The 27719-nt window shown below is 40.2% G+C and overlaps 1 protein-coding gene across 2 annotated transcripts in view; it reads left to right on the top strand.

The window, feature by feature from the left end:
* The window catches only part of LOC121385448, a 28522-nt gene extending 855 nt beyond the window's left edge, over positions 1 to 27667 (top strand). The window contains exons 2-11 of one of the 2 annotated variants that reach the window (XM_041516134.1): positions 4207 to 4334; positions 4988 to 5132; positions 6403 to 6462; positions 8969 to 9091; positions 10161 to 10286; positions 11564 to 11687; positions 14813 to 15003; positions 18429 to 21038; positions 22109 to 22236; positions 26676 to 27667. In XM_041516134.1, coding sequence (XP_041372068.1) covers positions 4207 to 4334; positions 4988 to 5132; positions 6403 to 6462; positions 8969 to 9091; positions 10161 to 10286; positions 11564 to 11687; positions 14813 to 15003; positions 18429 to 21038; positions 22109 to 22236 — 3635 coding nt within the window. In that variant the 3' untranslated portion in view covers positions 26676 to 27667. Of the gene's footprint in view, positions 1 to 4206; positions 4335 to 4987; positions 5133 to 6402; positions 6463 to 8968; positions 9092 to 10160; positions 10287 to 11563; positions 11688 to 14812; positions 15004 to 18428; positions 21039 to 22108; positions 22237 to 25420; positions 25480 to 26675 lie in introns of those variants that run through there. The other variant, XM_041516135.1, reaches the window with a different exon arrangement.
* Positions 27668 to 27719: the final 52 nt, after the last annotated feature.

Below are 27719 nucleotides of genomic sequence, written 5' to 3'. Positions count from 1 at the left end.
TTTTGTTTTCGCTATCAATGTGAAGGTTTATAGGCATTTACTCCATCTCCAAATAAGTTATATTTGCTGGATCCAATAGCTTTCCACCGAATATAAACATTTAATCAACAGTGCATGATGTATATACGAATACACTTGAAAAGAAACCCTACCCCTCAATTTTGTCAGCATTTTTTTCGGAAAAAATCACATTTCGAATGATATAATCATAAAAGTTTGGAGTCTTTGTCAATAATTTTATGTTTATTATCAAGGCCAATATTTCAGCAATAACATGCTTATATAGTGTGGAAATATCTTTGAATTTAGAACGCTACTAAGATCAAAAACTAAAGTATACCCCTCATCTCAGAATTGGGTTATTTGGACACTCTGTGAAGTATGTAGCCATATATTTTCATTAAAATCAAAGCAAAGATTTGCTAAAGTGGTCTCAGATACACTGCAGATATATAGCTATCAAAACCAGGGGAGGTTAATTTGTTTTTAATTTTTTTTTGGGGGGGGGGGGGGGCTAAACTACAAAAAACCCACCTCATTAACAGTTACGTTTTAGAGGTGAGTCCCCATATACCACCCCAAAAAGGTGTCACAAAGGGACTAACACAGAGAGGTCCTAACATTGTTCTGTTTCAGCCACATGAAAAAAGATGTATAATTTTAGCTGCAAATGTTTCAGTGGCAAAACTTGGCATTTGTAACAGTTCATTTTTCGTTAAATCACTCATGGCTCAGTATGTTGATTTAGATATATTCAGCATCATCCGAGTAGTCCAGTATATCATCTTGTGATTCTTCTGTATCTAGTGCAGCATCATCAGTGTCCTCGCCTTCACAACAGAGAAGTGACATAATGTCATCTTGTGATTCTTCTGTATCTAGCGCAGCATCATCAGAGTCCTCGCCTTCACAACAGAGAAGTGACATAATGCCATTCGGGAATGGAGTTTTTGTCCACTGAATAGACATGTCGTCTGTCCAAACATACAACGTTGGGTTTGGAGCATCAAAATCTGCAACAGACGGTAATCTCCATATGCGGCACACATAGTTGGCTCTCTGGATGTGTAAGGCCAAGCTTTCCTTGCAGGGTGGTAGCAGAGACAGGTCAACTATTCGTCCGTCTTTGTTGTATTGTTCCCAGAATATTTGTGTCGACAATCTCGGTGCGCTTTCTATCATATAGCTTGCAAATATAGTCTTCCAATATGCCCAGTATTCTGTCGTCCACTTTCCAGTCACTTCCAAGCTCAGCAAAAGCTTCAATGTACTTGGTATTCTTTTGTAAGAGTGTGAAGCACATCTTCTTTCCTTTTCGAAAAAAGGCAGAACATAATCATTTCCTGTGAATGAGTGTAGTCCAATCAAAGCCTTTTTGACAGGAACAGACAGTTCATAGCTGGATATATTATATATCTTTCTGCTGTTGCCATGGCCATTATCCAGATATATGCCATATTTAGCATCATGAGAGTGCCAATAGAATAATTGGTATGTCAGTGTCTCCAAATGATGATCGGATACTGATGGGACCAGGAATGGTTGTGAGTGCATGTTGAACATGAAGGGATATTTTGTATCGGCTTCTTCCTGACCAGAAGAAAGGATCTCAACAACTGATGTAGCTTCATTTGTGACCAGGTAACAGTTGTCAGTCTTAGAGAAGTAAATAGTTTGACCATCCACTAATCGAGAACAGTTATCTCCCCAAACCTGCATGATCAGATCAATCAGTCGTTCCTTGTTCGAGCCTTTTGAAAGGAAATGACTGAAGTTTCTGGTACTGTAATGGTGTAATGGTCACTACATCCCCTGTGACTTCTTTCTGTCTCCTTGATTGACTTGCCTCTGTAATGTATCAGCAACTATGTCAATTCTTTGGTATCCAACAACAGGAAGAAGGTTGAATATCTGCATGGCCAATTATTCAAACGTCTATGGAATTTGCGTAATAGCTCTCAACGTTGCCATCAGGTCACTAGTATAAGCAGAGACAGATTCCTTTGCTGGCAGTTTGGCTGGGTCGAAAACCTGGCAGTTCTCACTGAAGATATCTTGTAGCTTACTTTTCATTGTTGTTCTTCTTGTTCCATCTGGATGTGCCAAACACAGAGCAACAGGACCAGAGCATTGCACTTAATTGATTACACTTAACACGCCAAGGTCAATGCTGAAAGGATTGATAAATTCGTTGACCAGAACATTCAATATTGCTTGCACCGGCTGTTCCAATTTCGTAATTTCAGATGGCCTGCATGTCTTTTGAGGATTCTCTGATGAACTTTGAAGGCCAGTTATTTTCAACAGAGCATCTTTAAATTTGGCGAGGTGTGGACGATTTAACATCCATTTCTAATAGGCCCCTTGATTACCAGCAAACTATTTTATTCCGCAGGTAACTTTTGCACTTTGATTGTAAGTTTGCTCCCCAGCTTGATCAATGGCTTGTCGATAAGGCTATTCAATTTGTCATTAGGCGCACCTGCTGCAACCGAAATTGAAGAAAGTCTCACTAGTTTGATGGACTGAGGAAAACGACTAGATGAAACCTTTGCCAGAGATAGGTTAGAAGAAACCAAAACCAAGTTATTCATGCCAATTGCAAAAGTCCCTATTTGAACATTCAAGGGTGCAAACAAAAGGGTGAAGCTATGTGTTAAAGGCAAAGTTAAAGAACTGACAATTGAAAGAGACATTCTGGGTAGACTTGTGGTGCTTTCAAATAAGCACAACTTTCCGGTGGACAAAAACTCCATTCCCGGATGACATTATGTCACTTCTCTGTTGTGAAGGTGAGGATTCTGATTGTGCTGCACTAGATACAGAAGAATCACAAGATGATATAATTGACTACTCGGATGATGATGAATACATCTAAATCAACATACTGAGCCATGAGTGATTTAACGAAAACTGAACTGAGTTACAAATGCCAAGTTTTGCCGCTGAAACATTTGCAACCAAAATTACACATATTTTTCATGTCGCTGAAACAGAACAGTGTTAGGACCTCTCTGTGTTAGTCCCTTTGTGACACCTTTTTGGGGTGGTATATGGGGACTCACCTCTAAAACCTAAATGTTAATGAGGTTTTTTTGTGTAGTTTAGCCCCCCCTTTCCCAAAATAATTATCTCTAACCACCACCCCGCCCCCCGCCTCTCACCCCTTCAATCTGAAATTATGTAACCTCCCCTGGTTTTGATAGTTATATATCTGCAGTGTATCTGAGACCACTTTAGCAAATCTTTGCTTTGGTTTTAATGAAAATATATGGCTACATACTTCACAGGGTGTCCAAATAACCCAATTCTGAGATGAGGGGTATACTTTAGTTTTTGATTCAAAGATATTTCCACACTATATAAAAATTTTATTGCTGAAATATTGTAATAAACATAAAATTATTGACAAAGACCCCAAACGTTTATAATTATATCATTCCAAAATGTGATTTCCCCCCCCCCCCAAAATGCCAAACAATTTGAGGGGTAGGGTTTCTTTTCGAGTGTATTCGTATATACATCATGCATTGTTGATCAAATGTTTATATTCGTCGGAAAGCTATTGGATCCAGCTATCGAATGGTACCAAGGCTATTAACATAACTTATTCAGAGATGGAGTAAATGCCTATAAACCTTCACATTGATAGCAAAAACAAAAGTCGTAAAATAGGCCGGGTAACATCAAAGAAATGGGCCAAACTAATATTTTCCCCCAGAGTTGGTGCGACCAACAAGCAGATCATACTACAGGAAGGTGTCAGCTACACAAAAATACTAGTCCCATAAATTCCCCTTTCAGGTGACACCCCCCTCCATCTACACCTGGACTCATTTCCTAGAACTGAATATGTCAACCATAACTTGTGTCACAATTAGGAACTATAGTGGACCGTCATCAATTAACTCTCACCCGGAAGTGATCTGTGTAGTGAGACCCAAGTCTTATAATCACCCAAAGTTTGACATCCAATAGCTTATGATCAATAAATCAATGCAATCTCATTAAAATCAATGTGGTGTCGTTAAGAACAACAAAAAACAACTGTTTATAAAACACCTCCCCTTTTTAAAATCCTAGCTCCGTCCCTAGCACTGTCGTTAAAGTTTTTTTGTGGGTTTTTTTAACCAGTAGCCGTTGATTAATTATAGTTACTATGCTATAGCAGTGACGTTTAATAAAAAAACCAGACTTTATTTCCAGGGTACGAAGGGTGTTATGAGTGGAAAGACCAGTCCCAGGGTGATGTTATCAGCAAACGAGAACACCTGCCTGTCACAGCTTGCATACAGTTCTGTATAAAGAAGCGCACCGTTTTTGCAGTAACTAAGGTAATACGATAGGTTCCGCTGGACCAAGTCAATCCGCATTGTCGACAATGTTCATTAAAACCGATTTAAGATGTGTATTGGTCCGCTTTATATACTTGAAATTCCTGTATCGACCCCTGCATGCAATAAATACATATTGGTATCATTTTGTAGTCATGTCACACATTCTTAGAACTATTCAGTATCCCTTGAAAATACTCATCCCTCTCTTTTTCTTTCTCTCACTCTCTCTCTCTCTCTCTCTCTCTCTCTCTCCTCTCTCTCTCTCTTCTCTCTCTCTCTCTCTCTCTCTCTCATAATCTCTCTCATAATCTCTCTCTCCCTCTCTCATACTCTCTTCCCCCCACCTCTCTCTCTCTCTCTCTCTCTCTCTCTCTCACACACACACACACACACACATACTCTCTCTGTGTTTCTCTGTCTGTCTCTGTCTGTCTGTCTGTCTGTCTCTCTCTGTCTCTCATAATCTCTCTCCCTCTCTCATACTCTCTCTCCCTCCCCCTCTCTCATACCCTCTCTCTCTCTCTCCTCTCTCTCTCTCTCTCTCTCTCTCTCTCTCTCTCTCTCTCTCTCTCTCTCTCTCTCTCTCTCTCTCTCAAAATCTGATACGTAAAGAAACAAGCTTTGATTTTGTTTTGTACACGTTTGTTCAGACGTCCGGCGGTGTGTGTGCATGCAAGAACTCGGAAGACGGAATGGAAAGAGTCAACAATAGGAGATGCAAAGCGTGCAAGACAAAGGGAAAGAACTGCCAATCGAAATCTACGTTTATGGCTTTCCACACGAAACTACATACAAGTATGTAAAACGAGTAGAGCGTAAACAACCATTTATATAGAAATCGATTGAAGCGCTTCCATATGTACACAATGTTTGGTGCGTGTTGCGTAATGCGTTAATTCCCGAAATCCTCGGTGATCGTTCCAATACCCCCACCTTAATTTTTGCGATAGTTATAATTTTATTATATATCAATTTTCATTTTTGTTACGATCCCCATCCAAATCTCCACCAAAGTTCCTTTGGCATTCCACCTCAATCGATATACACCGCGGATATAGATACTACCACCCCTCACCCTTAAAGTTAATTAAAACAAAATTGACGGTCAAGCTGCTCATTTCAGAGATAACAGGTAGTTTTTCTTGTTCGATGATTCTTTTAATGTTAGCATACTTATTATAAAATTCACTGCATTTTATTGTATACTCATAACCGTGACGTCACTCCTTCTCTCAGTTAATATATATATATAGAGGCTATTTCATGTTTTGTTTTCGAATACGATTTTTATGTCAACGAGTTATGTGTTAAAAAAAAAAAAAAAAAAAAAAAAAAAAAAAAAAAAAAAAAAAAAAAAAAAAAAAAAAAAAAAAAAAAATTGCAGTGAGTGAAAATATGGTTTTCATACATCACGAGTTGACATAAAAGTCGTATTCGAAAAAAACACCATGGAATGGTATATTTATTATATATATCTTTCCTAGTTTTTGACATTATCTTTCGCTTTTTGTTAACATCTTTCGCTTTTCCTATCGAAAACACGTAACACCATGATATATTTTTACCGATGGAACGTTTCCATAAAATTTACTTGAACATGGACTTTTTAAAAGAAATTTAATTATTAAATTAACATTTGCTGTGCAAACATACCTGACAAAGCGATCCTTCAAAAAAACCCCATAAACAACCCCACAACAAAACTAATCGAACGCCGTAAATTTTAAATAACAGTCAAAGACACGAAATTGTGTCATCATTATTTAGCTTCGTATTCAGTTCGTCTCAGATGTTTTTATTATAATTGCACTTCATATCCCTTTTTTATAGGTACAGTTGTTTAAATTACATTTTTGTATTTTTCAAATACAATGAGATGCATTGGTAATAATCAAACTTAAATACGAACAAACAAGACAAAGGGAGATAATTTAATCATGAACTTTAAAAAAAAAACCAAAAATGATTTCTGTATTTTCACTGCAGCTAAGATACAGGGAATGTAATGTTCTGGTTCAACATATCAAACTCAAATCATACCTAAACTTCCTAATCCACCTTTCAGTGACGTCAACAGCGGAACCCAGTACCACAGTTACAGAGGGTATGATGCCGGAGAGAGATGGTAAGCAACTCATCAACCAGGGTGACCAACTTTCCGGAATTTTCAACTAATTCTTATTACATTCTCTATTTCAACCTGAACTCGGTATTGTCTACTGTTTTGTGCTATTACTAAGACGTGTGTCTATTGGCTATATTTGTCAGCAGCCGACCAATGACAATTGTTTTGACAATCGAGTAAACTGAAGCCATATCTGAAATGTTTTTTACTTTTTATACTCGGGTAGTTAGTTTACGTACTCAATTTAAAGATATTTCAAATCTCACATGCATCATTTCACTAAATAACATTTTGCCATCAGTAATCAGTGACGCATCCATGGCATTAATATACCTACTGATGTTGTTATATTAGAGCAAGTTAAACTATAACAAATGTAAATTTTTACAAACCATTGTTAGTGTTTGCCACGATTTTTTTTGATGAAATAGTGCAAATGTGACAATGTACCTACATAAAATAACATTGTGTGTGTGTGTGTGTGTGTGTGTGTGTGTGTGGTCTCTCTCTCTCTCTCTCTCTCTCTCTCTCTCTCTCTCTCTCTCTCTCTCTCTCTCTCTCTCTCTCTCTCTGTCTGTTTTTAAAACACTTTGACTTCTATACAAAGTTTTAAAATGTACTTACCTAGATTTTATGTCTTGTATTATACTTTTCACCCATAGCTCCTTACACTGTGGTTTTACATAAACATATATAAATAATATTTTCATATACTTACCATTTGTGACACCCAATAGCCGATGTGTATTTTTGTGCCGGGGTGTCGTTAAACATTCATTCATTCATTCATTCATTCATTCATTCATTCATTCATTCTCTCTGTGTGTTTGTGTGGTTATGTTTGTACGTGTGTGTGCGTGCGTGCGTGTATGTGTGTGTGTGTGTGTGTGTGTGTGTGTGTGTGGATTAATGATAGTAATTGCTGTACTAGGTATAGTAACTTTATTTACACCGATTTAGCATGTTTTACTAGACAAACCATGAAGTAGGCTTCTGCCTAAAAAAGGAAGTAGAAAAACGTCTGCCACGTAAGTGCATTGGTTTATATTTTTACTATTGAACACATAACATTCCAATAAATAATACAAATTTGTTGTGTTATGTATCTCTTTGGTTGTTGTTATTTTGCAAATATATGTCAAACATGGCATTCATTTTTCGCACTGTTTAATTTTTTTTTTTAAATGAAAATGTCGTTTTCACACGCTGTAAATTATTGTTTAGAAAAGTGCTTTCGCGCGCTTAAAAATGAAAACACCAGAACATTCCGGAAAAATATTTCTATTAAGTTGGTCGCCCTGGTCATCGGTTTGGTTAGATCTAAAAATTGAATTGGATTTCCTTCGTTCTGAATCCAGCAAATCATTGTCTCTCATTTGTATTTTGTTTCTAAACTGGCATTAGAAATATGACTTATTTGTAAATATTGGTGATGCAGCTTGTATAGTCCGTTCCATTCCTCCTACAATTATTATTATTATTATTATTATTATTATTAGTATTATTTATTTGATTTTTTTTGGGGGTGTGGGTGGGTGTTAAATAATTTTAGTTTGGCAGCAAGTTTAATATGTTATTTATCACCTATAATCGATCTTAATTTATATCACTAAACTCGTTTGATTGACGTTCCTGTAGGATTGTAGTTCAACAAACGATGAGTTCACCGTGTTACGTCGATGTGTTACGTCCGGTCCCATTTGACATTGTAGTGGGACATAACTTTGATATGTACCAAGATATTTTTAACCACATGGGTAATAATTCGGGTTATGCACTGTTTCTTTGGTGAGAAACACATTTACTACATATTTCACAGTGTTCGCAGAGAAAATCATCTTTAAATGCTTAGGTGCGCCGATAGGCTGGAGTGTACAGTTAAAGTTTGTTTTGTTTAACGACACCACTGGAGCACATTTATTAATTAACGGGTCCGGATCCACCCCCTTGCTCATGACGAAAAACGTTTGTTTGTTTTGTTTAACGACACCACTAGAGAACATTGATTTATTAATCATCGGCTATTGGGTGTCAAACATTTGGTAATTTTGACATATAGTCTTAGAGAGGAAACCCGGTCCAGTTTTCCATTAGTAGCAAGGGATCTTGTATATGCACCATCCCAAAGAATGAATGGCACATACCACGGCCTTTGATATACCAGTCGTGGTGCATTGGCTGGAATGAGAAATAACTCAGTGGTTCCACAAATCGGGATTGAACACAGACCGACTGCGCAAGTCTGCGCTTTACCACTGGGCTACGTCCCGCTCCTTTTTACAAAAAACAAAACAAAACATTTTTTAAATAATAATAATAATAATAATAAAAATCAATAGTTAATTTAAATATGGCAGTCGCAAGTGTGATAACGCACTTATAAGTTGTTAAGTTGTACTGTTTTTATACTTTCATATTAAAGATCAATCTCAAACTTGAAAGAGACTCATGTCGGTGTTTATTTTATTTTATTTTTCATAATTTAATTATATGTTTTGTTTTCTAGGAAACCTTTGTATATTAAAACCATGTCTACACAATGGCGTCTGCGAAAACATCAAGGATGCGCAGTATGTCAGCTTCCGGTGTCACTGTACATCCGGGTATCATGGACACACCTGCCAATACAGTGAGTGATTGCTCGATATTCATCAGATAATTATGAATTCTACCGTAGAACAACGTGGCTATTTATAATGTAACAGAAATTTTCAAGTTCTTAGGCATGTTAATGTTTGTGTTGATTAGGTTTAGTTAAAGTGTACTGATTACAGAAATGTCACTACTTCTTCTAGAGTGTTAGTTTTAGTCACAGAATCTCACGTTCACTATTTTTTGGAAATTTATGAGATTTGTCGCTCCAAAGACATATACAGAACACTATATTGATGGATTTTTAATGACATTTATTAACACAAATATTACATAGATATTCTGCATGTTCTACTATACAGGTATAAATCAACAACAAAGATTACAAATCACAAATGAACAATTTGTCGTACTCTTCGTCGATGACATGATCAGTCATCACGTGCAAACATCCACAGCTAGTCACCCATCATGTTGCAGTCCCTTTTCCCAGAACTGCACATCTCAGGCGTGTGTGCAGGGGAGGGGGGGGGGGGGGGGGGGGGGGACCGGCCTCGGTGGCGTCGTGGTTAGGCCATCGGCCAACAGGCTGGTAGGTAATGGGTTCGGATCTCAGACGAGGCATGGGATTTTTAATCCAGATACCGACTCCAAACCCTGAGTGAGTGCTCCGCAAGGCTCAATGAGTAGGTGTAGACCACTTGCACCGACCAGTGTTCCATAACTGGTTCAACAAAGGCCATGGTGTGTGCTATTCTGCCTGTGGGAAGCGCAAATAAAAGATCCCTTGTTGCTAATCGGAAAGAGTAGCCCATGAAGTGGCGACAGCGGGTTTCCTCTCAAAATCTGTGTGGTCCTTAACCATATGTCTGACGCCATATAACCGCAAATAAAATGTGTTGAGTGCGTCGTTAAAGAAAACATTTCTTTCGTTTCTTTTTTGTGTGCAGGGGTGGGTGAGAAGTCGATTGCCAATTTTTTTTTAATTTTTTTAATACGTACTTGTTTTTTTTGAGGAGCAAGACCCGACCCACTAAAAATATCTCTCGCCACAGGTTAGACCCCCTACCCTCTACATTTGTTTGTGTGTGTGTGTGTGTTTTCAGATGTTTCCCATTGTTTCCACGGCCTTTGTCACGAGGGCGTATGCCTGGACACACCGAACGGGCCGGAGTGCAGGTGTCGAAACGGAACTACTGGCCGGCACTGTCAGTTTAACCCCCGAGCACACGGTGAGCCTAACACACTGAACTCATGCACAATGTAACATACATTAGCCAGTGGCAGATCCAGAAAATCCATTGGGGGGGGGGAGGCAATGTCATGAGGCGAAATGCCAATGGAACTTTGGGGGAGGTTTGGAGGGGATCGTAAAAAAAAAAGATGGAAAATTAATATGTAATAAAATTATAACTGTCACAAAATTTAGTGGGGGGGGGGGGGCGGGCCCCTGGGGCCCCTAGATCCGCCTCTGTTAGCAACAACGAAATGTTTAAACATTGCGAAGCATGACGAGCGGCATTTCAACATGGTTTACGTATTGTAGCGAAGCAGTATAGTAAGGTACAGCAGTGTAGTAAAGCACAGTTTAGACTAGTACGAGAAGGATGCGGCACGCTACGGCACAACACAACACACGAAAGCTTAACAACACACATAACTATATATATATACGAACATAGAGTGACGTAACATAAAACATAACACAAATTATAATGTAGAATTGTTCAGAACACAACAAAACAGCATCACTAGAGCCCAATCACCCGAAAGAACAGAACAGAACATCAATACTAGAACCCAATCACCCAACAAAACAGAACAGAACAGAACAGAACATCAATACTAGAACCCAATCACCCGACAAAACAAAACAGAACAGAACATCATAACTAGAACCCAATCACCTGACTGAACATAATCACTAGAACTTAATCACTCGACAGAACAGAACAGAACATTATCACTAGAACCCAGTCAACCAACAGAACAGAACAGAACAGAACAGTATCACTAGAACCCAAATCACCCGACAAAACAGAACAGGACGTCATTACTAGAACCCAGTCACCAGACAGAACAGAACAGAACATAATTACTAGAACCCAATTACCCGACAGAACAGAACAAAATCACTAGAACACAATTACCCGACAAGACAGAACCTCATCACCAGAACACAATCACCCGACAGAACAGAACAGAATATAATCACTAGAACCAAGTCACCCGACAGAACAGAACAGAACAGAACATCATCACTAGAACCCAAATCACCCGACAGAACAGAACAACATCACTATAACCCAATCACGTGACAGAACAGAACATCATCACTAGAACCCTATCATCCGAGAGGAACAGAACAGCATCACTATAACCCAATCACCTGACAGAACAGAACATCATCACTAGAACACAATGACCGACAGAACAAAATTAATTGAGTTGATTATAATCGATTAACGGGACGCGACTAAGTGCTGCTACACGGATGTTTTTGTTTCAGAGAAGCTGCTTGGAGAGAGGAGGATGTTGGCGATGTACCACATCGTGCTGGTCGGCGTCGTCGTCGTCACCTTCGTTGTGGTGATGACTGTCAGCATCCACTGCTGCCGAGTCTGGACCAGAAGGTAACGCAAATCTGTGTGTAGGCTAACAGGATCAGAAATTGAGAAACGCAAATCTGTGTGTAGGCTAAAGCGCGAATGACGCGAGCGATTATTTTACAAATCACTGATTCTCAATTGCTTCATTCTAACAGCACATTTATCTGACACGCTGTATGCGTCCAGTTAGAATAAAGTGATTGAAATCAATGATTTCTAAAGTAATCACCGGTTGCATCGCTCGCGTCTGGTATATAGCTTTACAGAACCAGAAATCGAGAAACTCAAATTTGTGTGTAGGCTAACAGGACGAGAAACTGAGAAACGCAAATCTGTTTGTAGGCTAACATGATCAGAAACTGAGAAACGCAAATCTGTGTGTATCACAACAGGACCAAAAATGGAGAAATGCAAATCTGTGTGTAGGCTAACAGGACCATACATTGAGAAACGCAAATCTGTGTATAGGCTAACAGAACAGAAATTGAGAAGCGCAAATCTGTGTGTTGGCTTACAGGACAAGAAATTGAGAAGCGCAACTATATGTGTATCGTAACAGGACCATAAATTGAGAAACGCAAATCTGTGTATAGGCTAACAGGATCAGAAACTGAGAAACGCAAATCTGAGTGTAGGCTAACAGGATCAGAAACTGAGAAACGCAAATCTGAGTGTAGGCTAACAGGATCAGAAACTGAGAAACGCAAATCTGTGTATAGGCTAACAGGATCAGAAACTAAGAAACGCAAATCTGAGTGTAGGCTAACAGGATCAGAAACTGAGAAATGCAAATCTGTGTGTAGGCTAACAGGATCAGAAACTGAGACACGCAAATCTGAGTGTAGGCTAACAGGACGAGAAACTGAGAAACGCAAATCTGTTTGTAGGCTAACAGGATCAGAAACTGAGGAACGCTAATCTGTGTGTATCACAACAGGACCAAAAATTGAGAAATGCAAATCTGTGTGTAGGCTAACAGGACCATACATTGAGAAACGCAAATCTGTATATAGGCTAACAGAACAGAAATTGAGAAGCGCAAATCTGTGTGTTGGCTAACAGGACAAGAAATTGAGAAGCGCAAATATATGTGTAGGCTAACAGGACCATAAATTGAGAAACGCAAATCTGTGTGTAGGCTAACAGGACCATAAATTGAGAAGCGCAAATCTGTGTGTGGGCTAACAGGATCAGAAACTGAGAAACGCAAATCTGTGTGTAGGCTAACAGGATCAGAAACTGAGAAACGCAAATCTGTGTGTAGGCTAACAGGATCAGAAACTGAGAAACGCAAATCTGTGTGTAGGCTAACAGGATCAGAAACTGAGAAACGCAAATCTGAATGTAGGCTAACAGGATGAGAAACTGAGAAACGCAAATCTGTGTGTAGGCTAACAAGCCCAGAAACTGAGAAACGCAAATCTGTGTGTAGGCTAACAGGATCAGAAACTGAGAAACGCAAATCTGTGTGTAGGCTAACAGGATAAGAAACTGAGAAACGCAAATCTGTGTGTAGGCTAACAGGATCAGAAACTGAGAAACGCAAATCTGTATGTAGGCTAACAGGATCAGAAACTGAGAAACGCAAATCTGTGTGTAGGCTAACAGGATCAGAAACTGAGAAACGCAAATCTGTGTGTAGGCTAACAGGATCAGAAACTGAGAAACGCAAATCTGTGTGTATCGTAACATGACCAGAAATCGAGAAACGCAAATCTATGTGTAGGCTAACAGGACCACAAATTGAGAAACGCAAAGAAACAGATGTTTGTTAAATGACAGCTCTGCACATTTTATCACTATATTTTAGGGAAAAGTTGAAGTTAAAGTCTGTTTTGTTTAACGACATGACTGGAGCACATTGCTTTATTAATCATCTGTTATTGGATGTAAAACATTTGGTAATTTTGACATATAGTCTCAGAGAGGAAACACGCTACATTTTTCCATTAGTAGCAAGGGGTCTTTAATATGCACCATTCTACAGACAGGATATCACATACCAGAGCCTTTGATATGCCAGTCGCGATGCACTGGCTGGAACGAGAAATACTATTTTGAGGAATACTTAATAAATTAAAGAAAATAGACAAGTTGAATTTTACCTTTTAGGTATATATGTTTTGTGTAGTACCGTCTTCTCAATAATATTAGTCGGTTTGTTTGCTGCAGTTATCCACAGCTAGGGTTTAAACCTCCTCAAATACGTCTACCCTCTTCCAGTACCAACGCATGAACTCATGTTGGGTGAACACTCTGCATACAGTACAGTATACCATTCTCCAGTGTGCTTGGAATTCTCTGTCTGTATGTTTTGCTGACTGCACACAGTACAATATACCATTCTCCAGGGTGCTTGCCATTGTCTCTTTTAAGGTTTTGCTGAATGCAGAGAGTACAATATACCATTCTCCAGTGTGCTTGGAATTCTCTGTCTGTAGGTTTTGCTGACTGCACACAGTACAATATACCATTCTCCAGTGTGCACTCAACACATTTTATTTACGGTTATATGACGTCGGACATATGGTTGAGGACCACACAGATATTGAGAGGAAACCCGCTGTCGCCACTTCACGGGCTACTCTTTTCGATTAACAGCAAGGGTTCTTTTATATGCACCATCCCACAGACAGGATAACACATACCACGGCCTTTGATATGCCAGTCGTGGTGCACTGGCTGGAACAAGAAATAGCCAAATGGGCCCACCGACAGGGATTAATCCCAGACCGACCGCGCATCAAGCGAACGCTACGTCCAGCCACCCCCCACCCCCCACCCCCCCCCCAGTCTAGACGTCCCACAACTGCATTCGACCACGCCTTCCAAATCCGGTGGGACAGGATTTAGCTCAGCCGGTGTAGTGATCCAACCAGTGCACCACAAATGGTTAAAGGCCGTGGTATGTGCTTTTCTGTCTGTGGGAGAGTGCATATAAAAGATCCCTCTCTGCATTAGAAAACAATGTAGAGGGTTTCCTCTGATGACTATGTGTCAGAATTACCAAATGTTTGACATCCAAATAACCGATGATTAATTAATCAATGTGCTCTAGTGGTGTCGTCAAACAAAACAAACTTCTTCTTCTTCCAAATCTGATTACTTTGCATTCTACTGCATACATGTCCTCTGTGTGTTTGTTCCAGGAGAAGATACTTACTTCGATACAACAGAGTCCTCAAGATGGACATTGACAAGGACCTGCTGAAGGAGTCGTCTCCCCCTAGTGTCCTGTCCACCAGCAACCAGCTGTGTCTGGAGTTTCTGTGTCCCTGCAGGAAGAGCACGACTCCGGACATCTACAAGGACAGCCTCGTGGACGAGGTTCTGGACGAGTGTAAGTGTGTCGTCAAGGGCAGAAGGAAAGAAAGAAAGGAAGGAAGGAAGGAATATTTGATTTAAAGTTAAAGTTTGTTCTCTATTACTCCGCCACTAGACCACACTGATCCAAGTGTTCCTACTGCATTTTATTTTAATAGACTGGTTGGCCCCCAAATTTGCCCAAGAAAACACGTATTGGTTTGGCTGCATATTATACATTGATTTATTTATCATCAGCTCTTAAATATCAAGTATTCAGCAATTCTGAAATATAGTCTTAGAGAGGAAACCCGTTATATATATTTGTTTTTTCATTAGTAGCAAGTGATCTTTTACCTGCTCTTTCCCACACACAGGACAGCACGTACCACTGACTTTGGTATGCTAGTCCTGGTTCTCTGGCTGGAACGAGAGATAGCCCAATGGGTCCACCATCAGGGTTCGATCTTAGACCGACTGAGCTAAATCCTAACCCTGCTTCATTTAATGACGTAGCACTCAACATATTTCAACTATGGTTATATGGCGTCAGAGACCACACAGATAATGGAAGAAAGTTTGTTTTGTCTAACGACACCACTAGAACACACTGATTAATTAATTATCGGCTACTGAATGTCAAACATTGGTAATTCTGACTCGTTGTCATCAGAGGAAACCTGTTAAAAAAAAATTCTAATGCAGCAAGGGATCTTTTATATGCATTTTCCCACAGACAGAAAAACACATACCACAGCCTTTGTCCATTTGTGGTGCACTGGTTGGAAAGAGAAAAAACAACAACAATCAGCTGAATAGATCCACCGAGGTGGTTTGATCCTGCGACACAAGCACCTCAAGTGAGCACTCAACCGACTGAGCTAAATGCTGCCCCCACAGGTAATGACATAGAAACTCTTTTAGAAGCATCATCCCACAGACATGGACGGGACGTAGCCCAGTGGTAAAGCATTCACTTGTTGCGCAGTCGGTCTAGGATCAATCCCCGGCAGTGGACCCATTGGGCTATTTCTCATTCCAGCCAGTGCTCCACAACTAGTGTAACAAAGCCGTGGTATGTACTATCCTCTCTGTGAGATGGTGCATATAAAAGATCCCTTGCTGCTAATAGAAAAACAAATGTAGCGGGTTTCACAGAAGCTACCCGGAGTTCATACCTGCTTCCGACGGACACTTAATCGACCAACCGTAACTGTGCCCGATGTTCATACGTCACGTGACGCAATTTCCTTCAACGATGCTGCAGATGCAGCTGCTCGTCAGCCAATCACAAGAATTAATGGACCGAATGTGACTCACACAGAATCACTTCCTAGCATCTGGAATCAGGACATGACTTATGCAGAATTACACCCTAGAGTCTGGAACCAGGATACGACTCGCATAGAATCACACCCTAAAGTCTGGAATCAGGATACGACTTATATAGAATTACACCCTAGAGTCTGGAACCAGGATACGACTCGCATAGAATCACACCCTAAAGTCTGGAATCAGGATACGCTTCGCACAGATTCACATCCTAGAGTCTGGAATCAGGACACAACTCATACAGAATTACACCCTAGAGTCTGGAACCAGGATACGACTCACACAGAATCACACCCTGTAGTCTGGAATCAGGATACGACTCGTACAGAATCACATCCTAGAGTCTGGAATCAGGACACAACTCATACAGAATCACATCTGTGAGATGGTGCATATAAAAGATCCCTTGCTGCTAATGAAAAACAAATGTAGCGGGTTTCCTCTCTAAGACTATACGTCAAAATACCAAGTGTTTGACATCCAATAGCCGATGATTAATACATCAATGTGGTCTAGTGGTGTTGTTAAACAAAATAAACTCTTTTTTATCCCACACTCAATGAAGTGGCGCCAGCGGGTTTCCTCTCTCAGTATCTGTGTGGTCCTTACCGGCGACTGTAAAACGGATAATTTTCACTGAAACCAGAATTAACGTCTGCAAATGGTGAAATCCAACATAGTTATCCCCATTCTAATTCAATAAATAGTAAATATATTTGTGATATATAATTGTGATACGAGTGTGATATGATTGCATACTTCACGAGATGGGATATAAATCATATTTGACAAAAAAAACCCCATGAAATTTTATATTTATTATATAACTTTTGGTAATTTACCTTTATTTTTAAAATGCCAGCATAAAAATAGTTCCGGCTTTCTTACAGTGAAGATAACACTTTCTACAATGACGATAACACATTTTAGAGTGAAACAGTGAAATTTTCACTCTAAAATGTGTTATCGTCACTGAGTGACTGATAACACTTTTATTTCACTGATATTTTAAGATATTTCACTAAATGTTATATAATAATAAAAATGTTTTTTTTTTTTTTTTTTTTTTTTTTTTTTTTTTTTTTTTTTTAATCTTTTAAATATTTTTATTTTCGTAATGGACATTCATCCTGGTTTTCCTGCCACAAATGGATTTGATTAACCAGTCAAATTTTGTGTTTTATACATTAGTGAATTTGAATTACCTTTCATGACCCCCAAAGGACTTACATGTTCAAATCACGTCAGCACTTAGTACCTCATATAAACCTGTACCATACATAGTCCTCACTACACAGATGCTATATGCCATTGAAACCTCTGTTAAACTGCCCAACTTCAAATCCAAATTGCTAATAGAATGGGTTCTCGTTGACACTAATGACATATACCATTTTAAAGTTGTTTTTTTATACCTTTATTTATTTTTGCTCTTTCCGTCTCAGTTTTTTGCAACATGGCCCACTGTGACAGTACCGTGTGTTTTTAGGCATGGCAGAGTAACCGGATCACTCCGGGCACCTGGTCTTCTTCATACTCATGTGTGCAAAAGTAAATGCATAATATTACAAAACCTCACGGGCAAAATGCAGCCAGAGGACCTGGTATCTGAAATAACCAGTCCCTTTAATTCTTCTGTACCCCTGCGCGTGCTGTAACCTCACCGTGGGTCAGGGGTGTAACATTCTCTTTGAGAATGGCCAATACAGCACAAATTGAAGTTTAGAGTAAAATTCGGTGTCCGTAAAATTCTGTGATATTTGTATTTGTATTTTTGGCACAGTTCTTTACACTGTTTTTGTTTAAACCTTGAATTTTTATATTGATGTTGATCATCACTTTATTTATGTGCATTACCATAGTTTGACACCCAATAGCCGATGTATTTTTCGTGCTGGGGTGTCGTTAAACATTCATTCATTCATTCATTCTTCTGTAAGTACTAACAGTGAACATGTACACCACAACATGTCGTATAATTAGGAACTATGGTAGACGTGACGAATTACCTTTTTCCCGGAAGTGAACCGTGTAGTGAGACCTTAGATTTCATTGCATGTGTCGGCTATCCACTTTATATATGTATAAATATACATGCCGTCTAATGGATTAGTTTCGTTCTCAATTCAGTTGACGCAAACAATAACCTTCCTGCTGAAGACAAAGGCGAAATTCTGACGAGAATGTCGCAATATCTGAAGACGACAAACGAACAGAAGAAGAAACGTCTTGTTAAAGCCATACGAACCATGACGCTGACTGGTCCTGGGTCGGTCAAGTCTAAGATTGTAACCACAAGCGAAACTCCTGGCAAGGAGAGGATGAAAAATCCCGTTTATGACAGGGCCCGAGCTCAGAGATTCTTCGGAAAAGTCGATTCTGGACGTCATGTTGATGACGTCGAATCGGCGAGTCCATTGCTTAAGATAGTGGATGACAGGTGGACAGACGCGCCACGTGTGGCGGGAGACGGTGACAGGGCCTACTTAGTGTCAGCCTCTGTGCACAAAGAAGACGACCATCGCACAAGCTTAGACAATCACCTGCAGGGTATTGAAATGATGTCACAAATGACCCCAACTTTCTCAAACCAGGTAGATCATTTTGCACTTGATTGTGACAAGGAACACGAATATGCTTCGTCTGTTAGCTCGGTGAAACAGATGACAAATCTTCTGGAGGATACGGAAGTGGCAATGATATCACAGTTACCTATGGACCTCGTGAGTGATACAGATAGGCTTAGTAATGGAAGTTTCAGTGAACAAGGGCATGATTGTTATTACTGTCAAAGGGAACAGACAGCCAGTCCTGTGCCGGACATACAAATAACGTCACGCCTGCACTTGGACGTTCCAAGCAACTCGGATCACTTTTCTCGTGATTCCGTTAACGAACATCATAATACTGCTAGTCCAGACGACGAGGAAATGACATCACGGGTGCCCCTGAAGGTCCCGAGTAATATCGACAGTATTAGTTTTAATTCTGTTGGCAGATTAGAATATCATCGTGCTAGTTCAATGAAAGAGACAACCAGTCGAACACTGGACAGGGAAATAACGTCACGGGTGTCACTGAATGCTACAGCGGACACACAGAGGTTCACTCGCGATGATTCTCTCAGCAAGCAAGAACATTCTGCAAACTTGAAGAGGCAAACGATCAGTCAAGTGCAGGACGTAGAAATTACATCATCATGGATACCCTCGGACCTCCCCAACAGAACACAGCCTGATGTTTTTAAATATCACGATCTCAACATTGCTAGCTCAGTCGAAGAGATGGCTAATCATGTACAGGGCATGGAAATGACGTCAAAAATATCGTCTAACGTCCCAGACAGGAGAAAACGTTTCACCCGTGAATCTATAAATATGGCAGATGGGCGGGGATTTCACAGAAGCTACCCGGAGTTCATACCTGCTTCTGTGTCATACGGACACTTGCATCAACCAACGGTAACTCTGCCCGATGTTCATACGTCACGTGACGCAGTTTCCTTCAACGACGCTGCAGATGCAGCTGCTCGTCAGCCAATCACAAGAATTAATGGACCGAATGTGACTCACACAGCATCACTTCCTAGCATCTGGAATCAGGACATGGCTTATGCAGAATTACACCCTAGAGTCTGGAACCAGGATACGACTCGCATAGAATCACACCCTAGAGTCTGGAATCAGGATACAACTCGCACAGATTCACATCCTAGAGTCTGGAATCAGGACACAACTCATACAGAATCACAACCTAGAGTCTGGAATCAGGATATGACTTATACAGAATTACACCCTAGAGTCTGGAACCAGGATACGACTCACACAGAATCACACCCTAGAGTCTGGAATCAGGATACGACTCGCACAGATTCACATCCTAGAGTCTGGAATCTGGATACGACTCACACAGAATCACAACCTAGAGTCTGGAATCAGGATACAGCTCGCACAGAATCTCATCCTAGAGTCTGGAATCAGGATACGTGTCAAATAGAATCTCATCTTAGAGTCTGGAATCAGGATACGAATCGTATAGAATCCCAAACTAGAGTCTGGGATCAGGATACGAGTCGTACAGAATCACATCCCAGAGTCTGGAATCAGGATACAACTCGCATAGAATCACAACCTAGAGTATGGAATCAGGATACAACTCACACAGAATCAACCCCTGGAGTCTGGAATCAGAATACAACTCACACAGAATCAACCCCTGGAGTCTGGAATCAGAATACAACTCACACAGAATCAACCCCTGGAGTCTGGAATCAGGATACATCTCGCACAGAATCACAACCTAGAGTTTGGAATCAGGATACAACTCACACAGAATCACAACCTAGAGTTTGGAATCAGGATACGAATCGTACAGAATCCCAAACTAGAGTCTGGGATCAGGATACGAGTCGTACTGAATCACATCCTAGGGTCTGGAATCAGGATACAACTCGCATAGAATCACAACCTAGAGTATGGAATCAGGATAAAACTCACACAGTATCACAACCTAGAGTCTGGAATCAGGATACAACTCACACAGAATCACAACCTAGAGTTTGGAATCAGGATACAACTCACACAGAATCACAACCTAGAGTTTGGAATCAGGATACAACTCACACAGAATCACAACCTAGAGTTTGGAATCAGGATACAACTCACAGAGAGTCAACCCCTATAGTCTGGAATGAGAATGTAACCGAAGAACTTGAGTGCTGTCCATCATGTGGACATACAGGTGTGTGCAAAGTAGTCTATATTTTTGAGTTTTGGTGTTAATGTTTTCTTGTTATTTTTTTGTGGCTTTTATATATGGGTGACAGTTTTTAGATTTAAAATCTATTTATACATAAGTCAAGTCAGTCCGTAGGAAGCAGTAAGGCTTCGACGTGGGCAATATTTAGCCTGATTTAAAAAAAAATCCTAATTGTTAGCAATAAAACAGCATAGTGTCGTTATTTCTTTTGTAGGAACTATATATATGTAGGCACTATAATTTGCGATATATCTTGCGATATTCTTCGCAGGAGATATCCCTTCTTACAATCTTGATTGGTCAAATTTTAATCACAAGACAATATTTTGTTACGTAACTGTGTTTGTTTCATCGCTAAACCAATCATTAGTGACGTCACGTCACTGCCATTCTGTTAGTTAACGAGTCTACCGCTGCCAAATATAGTGACATTCAATCCACATTACTGACATTGTTTAGAACTGTCGCAAATGAAAAGAATGATAATGTATGATAAAAGAATACCCCCACCCCTCGTGTCTTGTGATATCATAATTTATCAGCACTCGTTGATAAAAGTATAAAAATCCTCGGCAAGCCTCGGATTTCATACTTTTATCAACTCGTGAATTAATTGGGCAAACTTTACAACCGGTAGTTCAGTATTACAGTAGGTTTTATTACCAACAAAGATCTTGAAGGACGATTGGGGTCAGAAGTGAAATATGAAAGTTGACGTTTTGTTTATCAGTAAATTGCAAATTCAAACGATAAAAATGACTAAAAACAAAAACAAAAACAATTGTATGATCAACAGAATGAAAACGATTGACAGAAATAGTGTTCCACAGTGATTAATGGACCTTCCTGGAAATTGTCAAAATCGAGAATGACACCCCACGCACGTGTACGGGGCAACTGCGTGATGCATGTGCAAACTATGGATTGTTTTTCGGTGTGTTGAAAACAGACCTCAACATTCTTTACTAGGATGTCTGTGGTCAAAACGTATGTTGCTTGCAACACTCACAATGATTAGCTATTTATTATAACGACAATGTTTCCAATTTCAGTGTCTGAAAGCCGCATCAATCAACACTGCTGGAAATGCCGGTCTGTACGTCATTTCCCAGAGGACGTTGAGCGGGAACTGGCTGCGAGGGTGCGTGAACAGAGGAAACATATACGGATACAAAAATAGGTTTGTAAATAGGGGTGTGTGTTGGGGTATGTGTGTGTGTGGGGGGTATGTGTGGGTGTGTGTGTGGTGGTGTGTGTGTGGTGGGGTGTGTGTGTGTGGTGGTGTGTGTGTGGTGGTGGTGTGTGTGTGTGGTGGTGGTGTGTGTGTGTGTGGTGTGTATCTGTGTGTGTGTGTTTGGTGGTGTGTGTGTGTGTGGTGGTGGTGTGAGTGTGTGGTGGTGTGTGTGTGGTGGTGGTGTGTGCGTGTGTGGTGGTGGTGTGTGCGTGTGTGGTGGTGGTGGTGTGTGTGGTGTGTGTGTGTTGTGGTGTGTGTTGTGGTGTGTGTGTTGTGGTGTGTGTGTTGTGGTGTGTGTGTGTGTTGTGGTGTATGTATGTGTGTGTGGTGTGTGTGGTGTGGTGTTTGTGTGTATATGTGTCTCTCTGTGTGTGTCTGTGTGTCTCTGTGAGTGTGTGTGTGTGGTGTGTGTGTGTTGTGATGTGTGTGGTGTGTGTGTGTGTGGTGCGTGTGTGTGTCTGTGGTGTGTGTGTGTGTGTGGTGTGTGTTGTGTGTGTGTGTGTGTGTGTGTGTGTGTGTGTGTGTGTGTGTGTGTGTGTGTGCAAAAGATCGGCATTCGGGTCCCGGTTGGATTGTTTATACATTAGTTTAGATATGATACGTTGGGTTGCTTGGTTGGTTTGATGGTTTTTTGTTTTGTTTGTTTGTTGTTGTTTTTTATTGTTTGTTTGTTTGTTTGTTGTTGTGGGTTTTTTTTTCTTTTTGTTCTTTTTGCTTGTTTGATTGTTTGGGTTTTTTAGTTGTTGTTGTTTGGGGTTTTTTTTTTTTTTGGGGGGGGGGGGGGGGGGTGTGTTTTTGTGGTGTGGTGTTTTTTTTACCTGTCTGTTTTGGGGTTTTAGTTCAATGATATAAACAACACGTGAATATGGGGATATGAGGTGTACAAGTAAACTCACACTTGTCAATAATTTGCTTTGGTGCAGTGGCGTAACGTCGGGCGGGGGTGGGTTTGGGGGGGGGGGGCAATCGGGGCAATGGCCCCCCAATCCCATTTTTTCTTTCTTTTTTACTGTATTAAATTTTTATAAAATCACACATCACACTTACATAGTGTGGGTTGCCCCCTCCCCCCAATAGTGGGTTGGCCTCCCAATAATAAAATCCTGACTGTGCCAGTGCTTTGGGAAAACTAAATTCATAATGGCAGGTCATATCATGGCTCAAACATCGTGACATGTCATGGCTCAAACATCGTGACATGTCATGACTCAAACGTCGTGACATGTCATGGCTTAAACGTCGTGACATGTCATGGCTCAAACGTCGTGACATATCATGACTCAAACATGGCATGTCATGGTTCAAACATCGTGACATGTCATGACTCAAACATCGTGACATGTCTTGACTCAAACATCGTGACGTCATGACTCAAACATCGTGGCATGTCGTGACTCAAGCATCGTGACATCTGATGACTCAATCATCGTGACATGTTATGGCTCAAACATCACATGTCATGACTAAAACATCATGACATGTCATGACTGAAACATCGTGACATGTCCTGGCTCAAACAAAGTGACGTCATGACTGAAACATAGTGACATGTCATAACTCAAACATCGTGACATCATGACTGAAACATTGTGACATGTCATGACTCAAACATCGTGACATGTCTTGACTCAAACATCATGACGTCATGACTGAAACATTGTGACATCTGATGACTCAATCATCGTGGCATGTGATGGTTCAAACATCACATGTCATGACTCAAACATCATGACACGTCATGACTCAAACATCGTGACATGTCATGTCTCAAACATCGTGCATGTCATGGCTCAAACATCACGACATGTCATGACTCAAACGTCGTGACATGTCATAGCTTAAACATCGTGACATGTCATGACTCAAACATCGTGACATGCCATGGCTCAAACATCGTGACATATCATGACTCAAACATGGCATGTCATGTCTCAAACATCATGACATGCCATGACTCAAACATCGTGACATGTCTTGACTCAAACATCGTAACATGTCATGACTCAAATATTGTGACGTCATGTCTCAAACATCGTGATATGTCATAGCTCAAACATCGTGACATGTCATGACGCAAACATCGTGACATGTCGTGGCTCAAACATAGTGACATGTCATGACTCAAATATCGTGACGCCATGACTCAAACATCATGACGTGATGACTCAAACGTCGTGACATGACTCAAAGATCGTGGCATGTCATGGTCAAACATCATGACATGTCATGACTCAAACATCGTGACATGTTCTGACTCAAACATCGGGACATGATGAGTAAATATGGAGACAAAAATCAATTTGATGTTTTTATTGTTTGCTTTTGAGTTTCTTAAAGATGGTTTTGAATAAAAAAAAGAGAGAAGAATTAAATGTACTTTGAGATGACATTGCAGCACATTTTGAGCTATAGGTGTCTAATATTTCGGTTATTTTGACACATGCTGTACATTGATGGTGAGAGTAAATACCTGTCAATGTCACATAAATTATTCCTATCAAATAGGATCCAGGAAGGAAGAAAGGAAGGACGTTTTATTTAACCACGAACTCAACATAGTTTACGGTTATATGGCGTCGGACATATGGTTAAGGACCACACAGATATTGATAGAGAAAACCCACTGTCGCCACTTCATGGGCTACTCTTTTCGATTAGCAGCAAGATATATTTTATATATGTACCATCCCACCGACAGGATAGCACATACCACGACCTTTGATGTACCAGTCGTAGTGCTCTGTCTGGAACGAGAAATAGCCCACTGACGTGGATCGATCCGAGACCGACCGCATTACCACTGGGCTACGTCTCAGCCCAGGATTTAGGAGCGTTTTATATACACTTCCTTGCATATAGAACGGCACATACCACAGCCTTTGTGTAGCACTGGGTGGGGTAGGCAAACCAATGGGTCTCTGGCCAGTACTATAATACTAAGCTATACCTCACACTCATTACCTAACTGATTGTTACGTTCCCCCTCAATGTGTCGAAAAGGAACACAAATAAAATCCATGTACTGGTAATGACTTACTTAAGGAGTGGGTGGGAGTTCAGTTCTTGGTGGGTACTTTTATATGCTTTGTACATTCATTTCATTTCAACTTCTTTTCCTTCTTTTATCCAGTTACGGTTCAAGCACGATGTCCTGGGCACACACACACCTCAGCTATATGGACTGTCTGTCCAGGACAGTGGGTTACTTGTTAATTGTTAGTGGTTAATGAGAGAGAACAGGGTGTAGTGGTCTTACACCTAATTAAAACTCGTTCTGGGTGGTGGCTGGTACCGAGTTACGAACCCTGTACCTACCAGCGTTATGTCCGATGGCTTAACTGCAGTACATGAAAGTGACTTGTGAATGGTAAATACTTTTTGAAACTGTATTATGTTTGTGTAGCAGTGGAGATGAGAGGTAGTGGACATTAAGAAACATTACCCCATCCCAATGTACTGTTACAGATCACGTTTTTACAATAGTTATGGTCCTTTAACTTAGAAGATTTGAAAATTTGTTGGGCCGGTAGGGGGCTTGTTAACAGTTGCTGAAGAAGAAGTTTGTTTTGTTTAACCACACCACTACTAGAGTACATTGATTTATTAATCATCGGCTATTGCATGTCAAACATATGGTAATTTTGACACAGTCATAGAGTGGGAACCCGCTACATTTTTCCATTAGTAGCAAGGTAGCTTTTATATGCACCATCCTACAGACAGAATAGCACATACCACGGCCTTTGATATATCAATAGTGGTGCACTGGCTGTGATGAGATACAGCCCAATATGCCCACTGACGGGGATCGACCCCAGTCCGACCACGCATCAAGCGAGCGCTTTATCACTGGGCTTCGTCCCGCCAGATGCTGAAGGAAGGGAATGTTTTATTTAACGACGCACTCAGCACATTTTATTTACGATTATATGGCGTCAGACCCGCTGTCCCCACTTCATGGGCTACTCGTTTATATGCTGAAGAGTTGTCAAGATACAAAATGAATTGCAAGTTATTTTTTTTTATGTAATTAAAGCTTAATGTTTGAGTGCAGTGGATTATTCTTGTTCTCAGGACAGAGTCCAGTTAGTGTCAGCCTCTGTTCTCAGAGAGGGGGTGGGTGAGATGTATCCCAGTGGTCGATTTGGGATCGATCCCTGTCAGTGGTCCCATTAAAGCCAGTACATAAAGACCGATATGTCAAATGCTGTGGTATGTGCTATCCTGTCTGTGGGATGTGAATAGAGTCGCATTAGGAAAATTGTAGCAGTTTCCTCTAATTACTACGTGTCAGAATTACCAAATGTTTGATATCCAATAGCCGTTGATTAATTAATGAATGTGCTCTAGTGGTGTCGTTAAACAAAACAAACTTCTGTTCACAGAGAAGACGATCATCGCTCAAGTTTAGACGATCATTTGACCAATCACCTGCATGATAGAGGAATGACGTCACAGATATCCCCGACTTTTCCAAACCAGGTAAAGCATATTGCATGTGATTCTGACAACGAACAAGACTATGTTTCGTCTGCTAGCTCGGTGAAACAGCTGACCAATCGTATGCAGGACACAGAAGTGGCAGTGACGTCACAATTACTTATGGACCTTGTGTTTGACACAGAGAGGTTTGGTACTTGACGTTTCAGTGAACATTGTTATTATTGTTCAAAGGAACAGACAGCCAGTCATGTGCCGGACATAGAAATTAAGTCACGCCTGCACTTGGACGTTCCAAGCCACTCAGATCATATTTTGCTCGTGAATCCGTTCAGTGAAAGAGGCAGTCAGTCGAATACAGGACAGGGAAATGACGTCACGGATGCCCCTGAAGGTCCCTAGCAATATCGAACGTGTCAATCGTAATTCTGTTGACATATTAGAATATCATCCTGCTCGTATATGAAAGAGACGGCCAGTCGAATACTGGACAGGGAAATTACGTCATTTCAATTATTTTGTTATATTAATAGTATTACAGAAGGACAGTTACCCGAGTAGATATGTTGGTGATTGTGTGCCGACATAGGAACAGATTACAATCGTACTTTCCATAGTGAGGGTGAATAAACTGTTCGAAGGCGCACGTCAAAACAATTATTCTTCGAGACAGATCGTATTACCGTACGCCAGTTATTGTCGTTTAAAACTGTTATTTACTTATGATGTTACCGATAAAATATTAGAACTTATTTATGTAATACGATTAATTAAAGTAAACGTTTAATAGAGTTTCAACCTAATTTATTATCTATTTTTACTTATTATTTTTTTTTTATTAATTTATTACGAACACCCATTCTGAATTATTAAAATTTATAAAGTGCTCTAATTTCATGTTGATTTTGTACAACTTAATAAAATGATACACCAGCCATTCTAGATTCATTTCTGAACAAGTGAAGCTATTGTTTCTATTCCTAAAGGCA

The sequence above is a fragment of the Gigantopelta aegis genome, chromosome 11, assembly GCF_016097555.1.
Source record: "Gigantopelta aegis isolate Gae_Host chromosome 11, Gae_host_genome, whole genome shotgun sequence".
In the NCBI taxonomy this organism is placed as follows: domain Eukaryota; kingdom Metazoa; phylum Mollusca; class Gastropoda; order Neomphalida; family Peltospiridae; genus Gigantopelta; species Gigantopelta aegis.
The sequence above is the reverse complement of the archived record's forward strand: the minus strand, read 5'-3'. Positions and strand labels throughout refer to the sequence as shown.